Consider the following 18,556-nt stretch of genomic DNA (forward strand, 5'->3'; position numbering starts at 1 on the left):
AGGTTGATATCAGTAGGCTATGCAATGAACACTGATCGAATGCGTTATTCTCTACATTTCATTTCGACTTTATTCTCGAAATTTAATGAGTTTATTCTCACGATTATTTCGATTTTTTTTCTCGAAATTTAAAGAGTTTTTTCGCGAAACACAACGACTTTATTCTCGAAATTGAATGAGTTTATTCTCAAGATTGTATTTCGAGTTTTTTTCTTTGAAATTTAACGAGTTTTTTCTCGAAACACAACAACTTTATTCTCGAAATGTAATGAGTTTATTCTCAAGATTGTATTTCGACTTTTTTCTTGAAATTTAACGAGTTTTTTCTCGAAACACAACGACTTTATTCTCGAAATGTAATGAGTTTATTCTCAAGATTGTATTTCGACTTTTTTTCTCGAAATTTAACGAGTTTAATCTCGCATTATAATGACTTTAATCTCGAGATGGTTTTATTTTTTTATTATTGCTTGGCCCTAATCCTCTTCCGTAGTAATGTGTGTTTGGCAAAACTAACTAAAATAAAATAAAATTATAGAGTAAATGTCCTTAGTTTTTGTCTTTGTCGAGGTCTTTCATTTTTTAACGCTATTTAAAACACGCAGCGTATTCGTTCAGCTATAATTTTGTCAGTGTGTTAATGTCGACCCGAGAAGCGATTGCGCTTTCTTTAGAAAGTTAACTAGTCGCATGTTTGAGGTAAAATGCACTTTTTGGTTGTGGTTGTCGATGTCAAAACACTATATAAGCTGTGATTCAAATATTAAATAATGTTATGTCATTTTTTTACTTTTACACTGAATGTTTGCTGCTTCAATCCAGATGAGTAGGCTATTGACTGTATATGATAAATTTAGTATGGGTGTGAAAATTGTACAGCTGTGGCATTTGTATAAGGTGTGAAGAAGATGTATAGATTGTTGGTACTGTGGATTTTGTAAGAGGTAAAGGAATTTCAATGGGGTGTGAATTTTTTTCTAAAATTGTATGATGTTTTTGTTGAGTTATTATTACACAATACTTTTTCTGACCTTTTTGAATCTTGCCCCTGAAAAATAACCCAAATTACAAAAAAAGACTAAAACTATCACTAAAACTAAACTAAAACTAAGCATTTTCAAAAAATAAAAAATAAACTAAACTAGCAAACCCACTTTAAAAACTAATTAAAACTAAACTGAATTTGAAAACAAAAAGTCAAAACGAAATAAAAATAAAAACTAATGAAAAATGCAAAACTATAATAACCCTGGAAGAGACACGATCGCTTTATGATAAACAGATTGAATTTAGGCTTTAATTCACATATAAACATTCATCAACTCACACATCAGTTGTGATAAACGGAAGCGCAAGCATGTTCCCTTGACTTGCAAGAACCAATGAGGTTCATTCTTGTGTTACACACCACGTTTGAGCTTCTGTTTATGTTAGCTGATCAATAATTATATGTAATTAAAGCCTAAATTAAATCTGTTCATCATATAAAGCGATCAAGTCTCTTCAGAAAATAAAGTCAAAGTCAAGAGTCAAACTGGTTGCGTAGCTGCCAATGGAGGTACAGAAAGCTCTCAGATTTCATCAAAAAGATCTTCATTTGTGTTCCGAAGATGAATGAAAGTCTTATGGGTTTGGGACGTAATTACAGATAGAATTTTCATTACTATCCCTTTAAGTTCACTTAATTTAAAGAAAAAGAAGCCTATTAAATGTTAGAAATTATAGCTTTCAATTATACTGTAATTTTGAATGGCTATAATTAATAGCTAAAATGGCTGTAATTTAATAGCTAAAATTAAGAAGAAAAAAACATTTAATAGAGTCATCAGTATCAGTGATACTGGCCTTAATTCATAGTGCTTAGTAAAAAGACGCTATTAAACAAATATTTTAAACATACGTACATTATGTTGTTTCTACATTATTTTAGAGATTGAAAGTATTACAATATAAAAATATATGAAAAACTTTCATAGGTGAGATTACAGAAAAGTGATTATTAATTAGTAAAAAAAATTTTTATCAATCGACAGCACTATTAATCACATTATTACAGATGACACGAGATAAAGGTACTGATAATCCTTTGTGAAGCTCTAGCTGTGCCGTAAAGCAGCCTTACCATCCCAGGTGGGGCCGCTTTCAATGCTTCCTCCATAACCAGAGGTCTCACAGAATGGAGGAGCCCAGCCATTATCACAGTGGCAGTTTTTATTGCTGTTACACACCTTAAAGTAGTCAAGCACAAACACTCAGCACACATTTTACAAAGATGTAGAAGGTATTTAGGATTAGGATTTAAAAAACAGACGGTTAAATACGTGTATTTCAAATGGTGGCATTGAATTGTGGGTAGTGTATGCATACGTACCCCATGGCCATTGCATTTCTTTTCAACGTCACAGTCATAATTCAGCACGTCTGCACTTTTGCACTCAAAATTCAGACAAATCTGCAATACAAATAATATGAGTTTTGTTTTTCCAAAGTAAAAAAAAAAAATCAGTGTGCGGATGAAATTTTGGAGAAAAAAAAAACGTATTTCAAACTATGTTTTGTCATGGAAAAAAGATCTGATCATGCCCTCAGTCAGCCCTCAAGTGGATTCTAAATGTGTTTGGATAGTTCACCCAAAAATGAAAATTCTGTTTTCATCACTCAATTTATTCACCTTCAAGTTGTTCAAATTCTTTCTTCTGCTGAACACAAAATAAGATATTCTCGAATACAAAGCGCGCTTTCTTGATGCTCACAAGGTGGCCTTTTCGGCGACGATGTCGAGAACTGTGCCCAGCAGTTCTCGGCAGTCCAGAAGAAGGCTGAGGCAATCAAGAGCCTGTTCCGACGTGCTACCAAACCATTGTGAGCTGCCCCTCAGTTTGCTCATCGCCAAAGGCATCCGTCCCACTACACTGTGCCTTGCCACTCTCATCCCTCTCTCTTAGGGGTCTGCCTGCAGGTCCCCCCTTCAGGGAACAGGGGTTATATTAGTAACCTAGACGTTACCCATATTCTTTAAAGAATATAGAATACAATTTGTCAACCGGTAGAGATTTTGGACTATCATCTCTATCGTGGTTACGCTCATGTGACATTGCTGTGCTAGGCGGTCACGAAAGCTTTTCGTTTGCATGCGTTTTTAGGCACTGCACTTTAAAAACAAGTGATTTTAAACAGTTGAAGTGCGGCATGCAGCGAAAGAGAACTCATTTCTGTATATACACGTGCTTTCAAGGAGAGCTGTCAGAGATGTGCGACAGAGCGCTTGAGAACTCTCACTGCTCTTGACTGAATCACTTTTGTAACTATAATATCTTTTGTAACTTTTAATACATGTATGTTTAAATTAGTACAGTAAAGACTGCATTGTTCTTTATACATTTGATTATACATTTTATGTAGTATTTCTAGTATGAAATGTTTTTCTACCTGAAAATAATTTGTCTTTGTTCTTTTGTAGTTTGTTTTCTTTGCTCTTTGAGGGTGAACAAGTGAACAACTTGTGGGTAAGTAAATTATGACAGAATTTTCATTTTGGGGTGAACTATCCTAAGTGATGTTTGTTTTGTCAGTTTTTAGAGAAAAAGATGGATACTAACAAGTTAACTAGCAGTCAACAAAAAACAAACTGATGTTTCTTAATGAAAAGTACTGATCAGTTTGGTAATGACAAATAAAGCTGCTGTCTGACCATTATGGAAAAACCAGAAAACTAATGACATTTCAGATTTTTTACTGTCACTCATTAGAAACTTCATATTTACATCAGAACCAAATATAATATACTCGAGGAGAAACTCGATTGTTCTCTGCAATGCTTGGCATGATGGTAATGGCAGTAGTATTGGGAACAGCAACTCTTTGTAATGAAAATATGATTTGTTTTTGTTTTATTAGCAATAAGTCCAATGTAGAATTTCCATAGTTTTTTCAATTTTTATATATTTATATTTGAGAGAAAAACGTTTAAAAGTCTGGGTAGGGGATAAGCTGAAAATACAGAAAAAAAAAGTATTTTGGCATAAAATTTAATTTACACAAGAGGTTAACAAAAGGTAGTTCAAGAGGCACAATAAAATATATTACAATACATCATTTAAAGCAAGGACAATTGCTAAAAATAAAGAAATCATCCTAGTGGGCAGAACATTTAATTGAAGAATCATCCTAATACAGAATCATGATTTCTGCAGGTTTTATAAAAGTAAATTTAAGACTTTTTAAAGACCTTTTTAAGATCAAGTAAAGAAAATTTAAGGAATAAGTTGCAAGGAACTCAATACATCAACATGTTATCTAAATGTAAATGTCTGTGTTTCACACAGACAGACAAGACAGACAGACAGACAGACAGACACACACACACACACACACACACACACACACACACACACACACACACACACACACACACACACACACACACACAAAGAAGAAGCAGCTTGAATCGCTCTGCTCCCATCCACTGGAATAGATTATGGAAATAATATATTTTACTGTAACTTCTGATCACAATGCAAAAAAGGGATGTTCTTCCCTAAGAATTTTGTCTTTTTTTTTTTCAGTGCAAATGTCTAAAGAATCTTAAATTAAATTGCATTTACATACAAAATGGAATAAAATATGAATTCTTGTTTTCTTTGAAACTGATCAAAATGAAGAGAGTTTATGATTAAAACAAGAACAAATATCTGCCAATGGTCTCAGAAAAATCAACTTAACTCAAAGGAAAGTTTGATAACTCATTGACAGGTATTTGTTCTTTTTTTAAGCATTAACTCACTTGATTTTGTTTAATTTTTTAAGACTTACATTTGCATCTCAAGAAAATGTATATATTCAAAGATGTTTAGATATTTGTATTGGAAAACAGGACATTAATGCTGAGGAAAATATTTATTGTTTTTGCAAAGCATGCAACATTTAATGCCATGATTTTAAGAATTGAAGACTTTCTGCTCTGATTTAAGAACTTTTTAAGGCCTTAAATTGCTTAAAGGCAGGGTAGGCAGGTTTTTTTCTAAAAAACTTTTTCCCAAATTGTTTAAACTGTCTTTATATACCAATACATAATTATAAATGTAAGTACTCTGAAAAGGAGAGTATAAAAATCGAGTGTCTGTAGTCCTCTCAGGGCTGCAATAAACACAGCTCGACAGACACTCGATTTTTATACTCTCTTTTTCAGAGTACTTACATTTTAATTATGTATTGGTATATAAAGACAGTTTAAACAAATGTGGGAAAATGTTTTTTAGAAAAAACAGGGCAAATTAGGACTTTTTTAAGACCCGCAGAATCCCTGAGAATATGTGCACATACATGAAAGTGGCTAAATAATTCAACACACATATTTTGCCAATCTGTGTGCATAATTTAAGCAGAAACTTTGTATGTTGAATGTTCCTTTTCTCTTTCACCTTATTAGCTTCACACTTTGTGCCCTCGTTGACCATGCCGGGATCAGGTACATCAGAACCCAGGAGGAAATCCACGCCCCAGCAGGTAGTGCCGGCGATGGGGGTCTGGATGATTGATGGCTTGATGCCAAATATGACTGACGATTGAACGTTCTCACACTGTAGCTTCCCGCACATGGCGTTCCTGAAAGAATGAGAGTGTGTGTATGTTTTTATAAAATTTCTGAATTTGAATTGCTGAGCCCCTCCTTGAACTGCCACCTTAACGTGGTGGAGGGGTTTGAGTACCCGAATGACCCTAGGAGCTATGTTGTCCGGGGCTATATACCCCTGGTAGGGTCTCCCAAGGCAAACAGGTCCTAGGGTCGGGGATAGGTCTCTCACTGTCGTGTGTGCCTATGGGCCAAACGGCAGTGCAGAGTACCCGGCCTTCTTGCGGTCTCTGGGAGGGGTGCTGGAAAGTGCTCCAACTGGGGACTCCGTCGTTCTACTGGGGGACTTCAATGCCCACGTTGGCAGCGACAGTGACACCTGGAGGGGCGTGATTGGGAGGAACGGCCCCCCTATTCTGAACCCGAGTGGTGTTGAGTTATTGGACTTCTGTGCTAGTTACAGTTTGTCAATAACGAACACCATGTTCAAGCATAAGGGTGTCCATCAGTGCACGTGGCACCAGGACACCCTAGGCCGTAGGTCGATGATCGACTTTGTGGTTGTTTCATCTGACCTGCGGCTGTATGTCTTGGACACTCGGGTAAAGAGAGGGGCGGAGCTGTCAACTGACACCACCTGGTGGTGAGTTGGATCCGATGGCGAGGGAGGAAGCTGGACAGACTCGGCAGACCCAAGCGTACTGTGAGGGTCTGCTGGGAACGTTTGGCTGAGTCTCCTGTCAGAGAGATCTTCAACTCCCACCTCCGGCGGAGCTTCGACCGGATCCCGAGGGAGGCTGGAGATATTGAGTCAGAGTGGACCATGTTCTCCACCTCCATTGTCGAAACGGCCACTCGGAGTTGTGGCCGTAAGGTCTCCGGTGCCTGTCGAGGCGGCAATCCCCGAACCCGGTGGTGGACACCGGAAGTAAGGGATGCCGTCAAGCTGAAGAAGGAGTCCTATCGGGCCTGGTTGGCTTGCGGGACTCCTGAGGCAGCTGACGGGTACCGGCAGGCCAAGCGAACTGCAGCCTGGGTGGTTGTGAAGGCAAAAACTCGGGCCTGGGAGGAGTTCGGTGAGGCCATGGAGAAGGACTATCGGCTGGCCTCGAAGAGATTCTGGCAAACCGTCCGGCGCCTCAGGAGAGGGAAGCAGTGCCCTACCAACGCTGTCTACAGTAGAGGTGGGGAGCTGTTGACCTCAACTGGGGATGTCGTTGGACGGTGGAAGGAATACCTCGAGGATCTCCTCAATCCCGCCGTCACGTCTTCCATTGAGGAAGCAGAGGCTGAGGGCTCAGAGGTGGACTCGTCCATCACCCAAGCTGAAGTCACCGAGGTAGTCAAGAAACTCCTCGGTGGCAAGGCACCGGGGGTGGATGAGATCCGCCCTGAGTACCTCAAGTCTCTGGATGTTGTGGGGCTGTCTTGGCTGACACGCCTCTGCAGCATCGCGTGGCGGTCTGGGACAGTGCCTCTGGGATGGCAGACCGGGGTGGTGGTCCCTCTTTTTAAGAAGGGGGACCGGAGGGTGTGTTCCAACTATAGGGGGATCACACTTCTCAGCCTCCCTGGGAAAGTCTATGCCAGGGTACTGGAGAGGAGAATACGGCCGATAGTAGAACCTCGGATTCAGGAGGAACAGTGTGGTTTTCGTCCAGGCCGTGGAACACTGGAGCAGCTCTATACCCTGTACAGGGTGCTGGAGGGTTCATGGGAGTTTGCCCAACCAGTCCACATGTGCTTTGTGGATTTGGAGAGGGCATTCGACTGTGTCCCTCGCGGCGGCCTGTGGAGGGTGCTCCGGGAGTATGGGGTCCGGGGTCCTTTACTAAGGGCTGTCCGGTCCCTGTACGACCGAAGCAGGAGCTTGGTTCGCATTGCCGGCAGTAAGTCAGACTTGTTCCCGGTGCATGTTGGACTCCGGCAGGGCTGCCCTTTGTCGCCGGTTCTGTTCATAATTTTTATGGACAGAATTTCTAGGCGCAGCCAGGGGCCGGAGGGTGTCAGGTTTGGTGTGAGAACGAACACGATTTCGTCTCTGCTCTTTGCAGATGATGTTGTCGTGTTGGCCTCATCAAACCAGGACCTTCAGCATGCACTGGGACGGTTTGCAGCCGAGTGTGAAGCGGCTGGGATGAGAATCAGCACCTCCAAATCAGAGGCCATGGTCCTCAGTTGGAAAAGGGTGGCTTGCTCACTTCAGGTTGGTGGAGAGTTCCTGCCTCAAGTGGAGGAGTTTAAGTATCTTGGGGTTTTGTTCACGAGTGAGGGAAGGATGGAACGGGATATTGACAGACGGATCGGTGCAGCTTCTGCAGTAATGCGGTCGATGTACCGGTCTGTCGTGGTGAAGAAAGAGCTGAGCCGCAAGGCGAAGCTCTCGATTTACCGGTCAATCTACGTTCCTACTCTCACCTATGGTCATGAGCTTTGGGTCATGACCGAAAGGACAAGATCCCGGATACAGGCGGCCAAAATGAGCTTAGAGATAGGGTGAGAAGCTCGGTCACTCGGGAGGAGCTCAGGGTAGAGCCGCTGCTCCTCCACATCGAGAGGGGTCAGCTGAGGTGGCTCGGGCATCTTTTCCGGATGCTTCCTGGACGCCTTCCCGGGAAGGTGTTCCGGGCGCGTCCCACTGGGAGGAGACCCCGGGGAAGACCTAGGACACGCTGGAGAGACTATGTCTCCCGGCTGGCCTGGGAACGCCTCGGGTTCCCCCCGGAAGAGCTGGAGGAAGGGTCCAGGGAGAGGGAAGTCTGGGCATCTCTGCTTAGACTGCTGCCCCCGCGACCCGGCCCCGGATAAGCGGAAGAAGATGGATGGATGGATGGATTTGCTGAGTATGAATTTTAATTGAATTGTAATGGTGTATATCTTGTGCTGTACCTGCTTTCACACTTCTTAAATCCACTGGAATGGTAGCCACAGTTTCCAAAGCGATCACCTTTAGAGTTCACATCCTTAAAACACAGCTCAGGAGCAGCTTTAGCCTCTACACACAAGCAAAGACAGATGGGTTACATTTACAGAATATACACATCTATTTTCTCTTTTATTTTAAGTTAAACAAAAACTAAACAAACTTGTGACTCGTGGCCAGTTTTTAGTGAATTATTCAGTGTCTGTTCAGCTTTAAAACACAAGTTCTGTCATATTCTATCATTGTTATTGAATAGCGTGAGCCACAACACATCGCGCTGTGTGAAAAACGGAACATCAAAACATCCCACCGCTGTATGGCCAGATGATACGCAAACTAAATTTCTCTGCTGGATAAAGTAAACCTATGGTAGCAGAGAGAGCTTAATGCGCTGCAACTGAAGAAAACAAATGCAAAAAAAAACACACAAAAAAACCACCATCTTCATCAGTTTGACAGCTTGCTACAAATAATCACAACAGAACCAATTACAGAAAAATGCTGCAAAAGTTCACAACACAACCAATTACAAAATTACTGGATAATATACTGCTTTGCTGTATGTTTATTATCCATCTGTGCATTTCAAATGGCCTAGAATATTTAAGGGTAACAGGAAGTATGAAAGTCATTTGGAATGTACACTTTCTGACACTTCTAAATAACATTGGTGTTATACCATATAATTACATAAACATAATATCTATCAGCCCCTCATGTTGATTTATTGTTTCAACTTAATGTAAAATACTATATATGATATTAGTACATGATCAGCTCATGTACATCATTTTGAAATTAGTTTTTTATGCTTAGATCAGGGCAAAATAAAGGTATAAATAAAGTAATAAGTATAAATAAAATAAAGTAAAAATGTATATCAGAATATCTTTTATTTTAATCAATACTGGATAAACAATATTCTTAATTCTTATATTACCCAGCCCTACAAGTACGAAATCGTGTACTCACTTGTGCCAAATATGGCCTGACACTGGGTGTCATAGTGCTGGCACTGGCCGTTGTAGCAGTAAGCCTGGTCTTGTTTGCATGGATGGCCGTTCTGTATGTAGACGTCGTTCTGACAGAGGGCAGATGTGCCGTTACAATACTCTGCCAAATCACATTCATCAGTTCTGCTTCTGCACTCGGTGCCACCAGGTAAAAACTGACAGATAGAGAGAGATAAATTAATCAGAACATGTGAGCTAAAAGTATAACTGCATATTGTCTATTAGCTCTGTCCAAGTGAGCTGCTTGGTGACAAGTTTGATGCTTTAATGGAAAATATATATATGACCGAACTAGACAAATTTTGTCTCATTGCGTGAAGAATACATGTATTGCCAAAACAAGTTATCTTATAAACCAGCATGGCATGCATCTTGCCAATGTTATTTTAGTTTCATTACTATTACTATTACTATTACTATTATAGTATAGTATATAAATAATAGTATTATATTATAGTATAGCTCTTTTCTAATTAAAAATCATTTTTAAGTTAACAATAACAACAACATTGCATCTCAAGTTTAGGAGCAGAGCTAGTGTTAGAAAAGGTTTAATTACCCTGCAGTTCTTGCAGCAGACCCCGTACGCACACTGAGCACCTGACCTCAGCTTACACATTTTCGGCTCACAGCACGGGTCCTTCACACACTCCTGAAACATTTACATAATCAACCTTCAGAAGTTCTTGGTATTCTTCATTAGGGATGCAACAAACCAAACTGAGCAAAAAAAGAAACATCCCTTTTTTAGGATACTGTATTTTAAAAGATTTGGTAAAATCCAAACAAGCTTTACGGGATAGGTTTAAACCACAGCATGTGAGCGAAGCAGAGCAGTGTAACGCTCTGTGCCAGACCCCTGGTAAAACAAAGTTCACTCAAATCCCGCTCCAACATTAAATTTCTCTGTACTATACGTATTGCTGATTGTAATTATAGTTAATATTTTTGGCTTTAAAGCCTAGATATTCAACCCTGTCCCTGGGGACCCACTGTCCAGCAAAGGTTACTTCCAACCTGCTTCAGCTCACCTGCCCTGTGTATTTTCAGACAACCCTAAAGATTAGCTGGTTTAGGTGTGTTTAATCAGGGTTGTAGCTAAACAGCAGGACAGTGGGTCCCAAGGAGCAGGGTTGAAGACCTATGCTTTAAAGCAATATTTTGTAGTGGTATTAATAAATGTAATGTGAGTGCTAAATTGCAGAGCTGAATCAAACATATCCACAAACATATCTGCTATGATCAGATGCTTTCTTTACTGCTGTTTTCTCACCGATTTCATTTTAGTTCAGTGTCAATTTTTAGCTTATTTTGTTATTGAGAGGAAAGTGCACAGCACACATTCACATATTCATCTAAACGCCACTCTCAGCAGAGTGAATGGCTTTGGGATGTTCACTAACAGCTGCGAAGGTATTTCAAACTTCTTTTTACCCCTAGGCAAAGAACGAAAAAGAACTTCGCTGTGAGTATATCACAAAAATAATCTTTGCTAACTCAGTTTCTCCCTTTAAATTTGATCAAATTTTTCGTTCTTAACTACAGTACTGTGCATTTATGTAGGTTCACAACTTTTATACTCAACATTTATTTGAACTTCATAACCGTAGACCTATTGCTTGTTTCAAAGATTCTGAGCGGACTGAGTGAGCAGAGAGGAATCTTCAAAAAGGTTCTCTACGGCCCAGAGGGATTATTACCGCTCGGCTCACATGCTCTGGTTTAAACAATGTTTTTCATGCTTGTTCAATGAACCATAAACAATCATTGTACATTCACCTGTGGAACAGGCCTTAAGACACTAACAGTTTACAGAGGGTAGACAATCAAGGTCACAATTACAATAACTTAGGATATTAAAGAGACCTTCCTACTGACTCTGAAAAACATCAGAAGAAAGATGCCTAGGGTGCCTGCTCACCTGAGTGAACATGCCATAGGCATGCAGCAGAGAGGCATGATGACTGCGGATGTGGCCAGAGCAATGAATAAACTGTAATGTCAGTAATGTAAGACACCTAAGACAGTGCTGCAGGGAGACAGCTGGTCACTCTTACAGTGGGTGGCAAAGCATGTGTCCTCCCAGATGTGTTTGAGGCCAATGCCTTGGAGGAAGAGTGGGGTAACATCTCACAGCAAGAACTTGCAAATCTGGTTCAGTCCATGAGGATGAGCAATATAGTACTTAAAGCAGCACACCAGATACTGACTGCTACTTTTGAAATTGACCCTCAACCTTCGTCAAGGGCTTGTTATTCTATTTACAAGTTAATATGATTCTTTAGGGTCTAAATGAAAAGTTTGTAATATACTTTAATTAAAAATTCGAACTAATATTGTAAGAAAACACTCATTTTACCTGGTCAAAAACAGCTCTGTTTTCAGCACGCCATTTAAGTGCATGTGTCTTTAAATGATAATGAGCTTTGCTCACCAAGCCCCTCTGTTCTGTGGGGCGTTTTGACACAACACACGTGGAGTGTTGCCTTGACAACAGTTGAGGGTATATTTTGGAGAAAGAATGGCAGCGGGAGTCTCTGAGGACACATCTGTGCAACTGTATCAATTTGAACCGGAGTCGGACCCGGAACAAGATGACGGCCCCGAAGAAGTTTGACAATTAACGCTCGAACAGGACGTTCGAGACGTTTCTGAATTGTTGGTTAATTAAAGTCACTTTGATCTATCTTTGTATGTACTGGCAGGGTAGAGTAGTGAGATATGAACGCTATGTGTTTTGCTGATGTATACGTTACAGCCAGTGTGCGAAATACCCGTCAATATTCGGGGGGGGGGGGGTCTAAATTTTCTCAATATGCAGTAGGCCTATAACATTACAATATTTCATGGATGCAAGCCAAGACAATCAGTCTATAGCCTACATGAACACACACACACACAAACCTTACACTTTTTGATAATCTGAAATGCTCAGTGATGTAGTGGTGCCTGGAGAAGTGGGTATATACTTAATGTATGTTAAGTTGTTGTTAATGTATGTTGTATGTAACCCCCAATATTTTTTTAAGCGTCCCAGCAAAGGATGAACGTGTTATAAACAGTGACATGTAAGACTAGTCTTGAATATTAGTTCCCCCCAAAATGGGCCAGTATATTGGCACATTATCGAGCCCGGACCCCCCCGTATTTCGCACACTGGTTACAGCTAATGGTCATGAAAAACTTTTTTTCTGTAAATGTAGGCTTGTCAGTGATGCGTAACGTTATCTATGCAGTGTTAGGTACAGGTGTCAGGAAAGCATTGACGTTGATCGTGGGGAATATTCCCTTCGAAAACAAAACTCAGCCACTGCGTCTTCAGCGGTTCGGATTTAGGAACATCAAAATGACTGTTGTGTTCGTTATTACACCCAAGAACAGAACACCACAATCGCTTAGACGCCATTCTGCTCCAGCGTATAAACTATGGCGGACTATGATGACAGCTCGCTCAGGGTGGGTCTGTGTTGAAACGCTGCTGTCAATTAACAATCTTGGGAAAGGGGCGTCCGACCGTGTGACTTCACACGGTCAGACGGCTCGATTTGAGGCAGGGGAAAACATATAAGGAGATAAAAAAAAAACCCTGGATGGATTTTTATCATTATATGATGGTTGTGTAGGCACTGCCAACACACATTTCAGTACAATCAACTTGTAAAAGTGCATGTACCATTATATGACCCCTTTAACATCACTGGCTCAACAGCACAGTTGGATACTAAATCAGCCAACAATTATCACGTTCTTTAGAAATGTCAAATCAGGATCAGCTCTAAACTGATCTGTAATCAGTCTACTTACTTCCTCTGATCCACAGTCACACTCTTCGCCCACATCCACCAGCTTGTTCCCGCAGAAAGGGGCGCTGTATGCCTCGTCCGGCCGTGGTATGTTCAGCAGACAGCGGCCACCTGAGTTCAAGATCATCTTCTCAAAGTCATCAGCACTACAGCTGCTAAAGTTACGAGAACCACTGAGGACAAAAAAACGGGTCAAAACAAAAATCTCACAGCATACTGAAATTTGTAACAAACTATACACAAAAAACACTCACGTTGCCCCTGAGTTCATAATGCAGTGCGTGACATCGCATTTACAGTTTCGGCCATCATCATGGTTCATCCCAAGATTATGACCCAGCTCATGAGCCACGATGGAGGAAAATGACATCACATTATTATTGGTGAACTGAGGGGAAAATGCACACATATACATACAAAGACAGAGATTTAGATACTGGTGAAAGTCACTGTTCAGCAGACACTGACTAACAGTGTGTGTGAGTATCTGTAGCATATGAGAAGTGGATCAGAGATATCATACCGCATTAATTCCACCACCATGACTTCTGGAACAAGCCGTGCCAACGAAAGCCATGCCTGCTGTTCCACCAAATCCTTTCTTTCTGTGAAAAGAGAGTAAAAGAGAATCAGGCAGGCAGGCAATTTCTGTAGCCATAACTGCAAGTCATTATTCATAGAACAATAAATATAAAGTGGGCATATATATCATATATATCACATAATGGAAAACTGAATTTTTCTTGATATTTTAAAGATATACTTTACAATGCAAGAACTTTCTCTTTTCGGCACCGATAATTTATTGAGAACGTTGGTTGGAAAGACATTGTTTCTAGCTAGGAGCAAGACCTGAATACTGCAAAAGATCTACATACTTTAACAGGCTTATAGAATGTAAGTAATGTGAGTAATGTCAGACCTCTCCATGTATTTAAGCCCTGTGTTTCCTTAGTTCCCTTGTCCAGTATTGTCTTAGTTAACAAGGTTGTGTTAGTTTGTTCTCATACGATCTCCTGAGTGTTTCTTGTTTATTTTATTATAAACTATTTTTGTTCTCTATCATTTTCCTTGTGCACTTCATTAAAACCACTGTGATATTAGCATTTTGTTTATGTAAATGAAGAGAAATCTGATCTTGTAATGGCAAAATTATGGTGTGTAGCAAGGCTTTGTATTAGGTCCTTATCCCTTATTCCCTGTACAAGCTCCCTTTGGGTGATATTACTATGAATTTATTGATTATATTATATATGTTCTCCTGACTCACTTCTAACATCTGATATAAATTGTAACAGAGAAAGGCACGTACAGGATGAGCTGTGCACTGTCATGACGACGGCGGTGAACTAGTTCTTTCTCTCTCCATTGAGTAAAGCGGCCCAGCACCTCTCCAGCACTGCCATCAATATTGATGAAGTTCTGCACAGACCAGATATCCAGCCCCACCAACACAATACGAATATTCAGAGTCATGTACATCTAAGGGGAAGCAGGAAAAAGAGATCAAGTTAGAAAATCACTAGTCAAGTCACCTTCATTTATATAGTACTTTTCAAAATACAGATTGTTTCAAAACAACTTTACAGTGATAATAGAAAAAAAGTTTTTTTTGTTTTAATAATTAGAATTTCAGAATTAAGTAGTAGGAAATTACTAGTCATCCAATTTTTTATATCAGCTATGGATTCCGTTACTTTTGTGAATTGGTAAATTTTGTCGGGGCACAAAGAAATATAGAACTGCGTATCATCAGCGTAACAGAGAAAACGAACACCTTGCTTCCTAGACCTCTTAATAATCACTGTTTTAGTGATATATAAATAATGATTTTTAATATTTGACAAATAAATGTGAATTGAATAAAAGGAATTCTTTGCATCCACCTTAAAATATGCAAGATAACTTACACTATCAACATAGTTAGCAATCTGAACCATCTCCTCAAGAACTGCTGTTTGATTCTTGTTTTTGTAGTTATACTGTAGAAAAGAGAAAAAAGAAAAACAAGAAAGACTTTCAGAAATTGGGCACTTCTCACATGGAACAATTCTCACATTGATGCTTTAATGACCCAAGCAGGGGCGATCACGTTTTCATCCCACATATCTCCAAATGTTTAATAAATGTCTCCACACTTCCATTTAATTCTCTTACACTAACTGCTCTCAGTTTAAGAGCGGGCTGTGTAACATATCAGACAATGAGAAAAGAGAAGATGGTACAAGATTTACACTACTTACTCTCTCATTATCCACTACCAGAAGCAGTTCCACATAGTGTGTCTGGTGCAGCACTGCCCTCTTTTTCTGTTTGGAAAGACAAAGAATTTAGAGTAATTTTCAGCTATGTTTGCTAAAGTTAGCATCACTATTATTATGATTTTTCTTTACAAATTAAATTTGTATCATTATACCATTAAAAAACTATAATAATAATATTAATACAGTTCACAAGGCTAACTGGAAGCTGTTGACAGTTGTGAGCAATCTAATGATGATCAACCATTGTTTGTAGTGTGGATTAAAAATTATGAACAGAAGAGCATTGAACCAGAATTTAACTTTTTTTAAATGAGTGTGACTTTTCACTTTTTTTTTGTGTGATAAAATATGATCTTTCAAGTCATCCTGTTTCTGAAACATAAAAGCAGCCATGTTGTCACATACAGTACATATAAAGACCTATGCATACGGTGTGTACATTATCACAAAATGCAATGTGTATAAGTGCCTTTAAAATGTAATAAATTAAATGAAATGCTAAAAATTATGTTTTGCTGGAAGAAAATAAAACTAGTGGTATTTTGCTTTGGGTGGAAGAATTATATTTCTACCTACAGAAAGGCCTTAAAAACTGATAGATCTGCTTACTTTTTCACTATTTTAGAAGAAAACAAACCCTAGGTATTTATTTGATAGAGTGGCAGAATCCTCACAACTATGTGCCTTCTTGGAGAGAAATGGAATCTGCAAGGATTTCCAGTCGGGATTTAGATGCTAGAATAGTAAGGCAAGGCAAGTTTATTTATATGGCACATTTCATACACAATGGTTATTTAAAGTGCATAAGAACGTCTGAGTGCATACGTAAACTCACTGTCTCACTTCCCAAATCTCTCAACACTTATAACCAGACAGCCCTAACCAAAAATACACAGTGCTCATTCAGTAAATGCACAGCTAAATAAATGTGATTTGGGTCTGGATTTGAATGTGACTACTGTTGGAGCACATCTGATCTCTTCTGGAAGCTGATTCCAGCTGCGGCTGGCATAATAACTATAAAGCGGACTCGCCGTGCTTTGAGTAAACCCTTGGTATTTCTAACTGACTTGATCCTAATGGTCTGAGTGCTCTGTTAGGTTTATATTCTAAACGCAACTGGAAGCCAGTGCAAGGACCCGAGGACTGGTGTAATATGTTAATATTTTCTGGTTCTGCTTAGAATCCTGGCAGCAGCGTTATGTATGAGCTGCAGCTGTCTTACTTATTATTTTTTTGGTAACGCCAGTGAGTAGTCCATTACAATAGTCCACCCTGCTGGTAATAAAAGCATGAACAAGTTTCTCTAAGTTTTCACTGGAAACAAAGCATCTAATTCTTGCAATATTTTTGAGATGATAGAATGCTGATTTAATTGCATTTACATGACTACTAAAACTAAGGTCTGACTCCAAAAATCACACCAAGATTCCTGACTTGATTCTTTGTTATTTTGACCCCTAGGTATGCATTCACCTTGAGAACTTTATCTATGTTTCCATATGCAATGACTTCTAATACTACTAAATCAAATTATGACAGTGTATAATGTTTAAACACTTGAAAATAAACATACACCATCATGCACAAGTATGCTACTGTAACATACATGCACATACACACTTTCGTCATGCAGTCCAACATTCATTGTTAATTATCTGTGTTCTAAAGCTTGTGCAATTGCTCGTGTCATTATTGGATTTGGAGTGACTCACCCTGATTAGATGGCTGCTATGACCAAAGGTGATGTTGTGGACATGGCTGTCTGTGGGTTTCCTTGGTGAAGCTTCATCATCATGGTTATGAAAGTGAGGCGTTCCACAGGTGAGAGGTTCAGTCTTTACATCCTCCAATCGATACACCAAGTGCTCATCACTGGAGGAACCTTCCAATGGTTCAATACCGAAACTGGTGCCCTCCGTGTAGAGAACACCCCTAAGGTAAATACATATCACACACTTATAAACATATAACAGATTTTGACAAGAAGAGCTTTTGAAACCTACTAGAAACTTCAATAGCAAATTCTTAAGTTGTGCTATTATTTATAAAGATTACTTTATTGTATGTGTAGCACACAATACTGATGTCATTATCACACTTCAAGAACCTGGAATGCAATTGCTATGCGTTTTAAAATCACTAAAAGTAAAAGGATAGAATGACCTCAGTTTGCTATCAGTATAATATTATTGTATGTTCAACACTCTTACAGTGTAAATGAATTGCAATTGTATTGTCACCAAATTACATCTGAAGTTTATGCTGAGTGAATTCTGCATTTCAAAACTTAAATACAAGAGTATATTTAAAGTGTACTTAAATCAAGTCCATCTTTATTTACATTAGGGCTGCACAATTAATCACAATGAAACCGCACACGATTTGGTAAAGCCTGCAATTATTTCATGCGCAGCTTGTCAGTGCAGTGCGGCTGATCGATAGTAAATGCTGCTCCATCTGAATGCCAGAAGGCGCTCACACGCCAAATATGCCCTGTCACAGAAGTACGATAACGCACATCACTCCAGGCAATCCCTATCGGGCATCATACTATCTGTAGCTGAATAAACAGAAGATTGAAACGTTTTGATTGATTAAACATGACTAATAAACACACGACTGCCTTATTCTGTGTAAGAAGCCACATCATCTCACAGAAGGATGCTCAACTGTCGTTTTGAAGTGAGTTTGGAGTAAAAGCATGTTATTAAATGTTGTCTTTTGTTGGACAAGAGGTTATAAATGCTTCTCATGTTTGGAAAGATGTTTGATGCGTGTTGCTTTTTCAAATGGACGTTATAAGTGACTCAAACTCACAGTGCTTTCAGATGGAGCAGCGTTTACAGAGCCGTACATCAATGACAAGCCTTTGCAATTTCATAATCGCGATAAGCCAGATCGGTTTAGGTGCAATTTCATGTAAATGCCTCATGCAGCCTTAATTTATATAGCGCTTTTTACAATACAGATTGTTTCAA

At 39.4% G+C, this 18,556-nt stretch overlaps 1 protein-coding gene across 3 annotated transcripts in view; it reads right to left on the minus strand.

Moving 5' to 3' along the window:
• adam9a (ADAM metallopeptidase domain 9a) overlaps positions 1 to 18,556 on the minus strand; it is a 65,008-nt gene that overhangs the window by 6,824 nt on the left and 39,628 nt on the right. For all 3 annotated transcript variants that reach the window (XM_084388413.1, XM_084388411.1, XM_084388412.1), the window contains 13 exons: positions 17,291 to 17,510; positions 15,555 to 15,620; positions 15,222 to 15,293; positions 14,624 to 14,793; positions 13,835 to 13,916; positions 13,566 to 13,699; positions 13,313 to 13,484; positions 10,068 to 10,160; positions 9,468 to 9,663; positions 8,462 to 8,567; positions 5,421 to 5,604; positions 2,372 to 2,452; positions 2,123 to 2,228 (listed from right to left, as the gene is read on the minus strand). In XM_084388413.1, coding sequence (XP_084244539.1) covers positions 2,123 to 2,228; positions 2,372 to 2,452; positions 5,421 to 5,604; positions 8,462 to 8,567; positions 9,468 to 9,663; positions 10,068 to 10,160; positions 13,313 to 13,484; positions 13,566 to 13,699; positions 13,835 to 13,916; positions 14,624 to 14,793; positions 15,222 to 15,293; positions 15,555 to 15,620; positions 17,291 to 17,510 — 1,682 coding nt within the window. The remainder of the gene's footprint in view (positions 1 to 2,122; positions 2,229 to 2,371; positions 2,453 to 5,420; positions 5,605 to 8,461; positions 8,568 to 9,467; positions 9,664 to 10,067; positions 10,161 to 13,312; positions 13,485 to 13,565; positions 13,700 to 13,834; positions 13,917 to 14,623; positions 14,794 to 15,221; positions 15,294 to 15,554; positions 15,621 to 17,290; positions 17,511 to 18,556) is intronic.

The sequence above is a fragment of the Rutilus rutilus genome (genome assembly GCF_951802725.1).
Source record: "Rutilus rutilus genome assembly, chromosome: 19".
Classification (NCBI taxonomy): Eukaryota; Metazoa; Chordata; class Actinopteri; order Cypriniformes; family Leuciscidae; genus Rutilus; species Rutilus rutilus.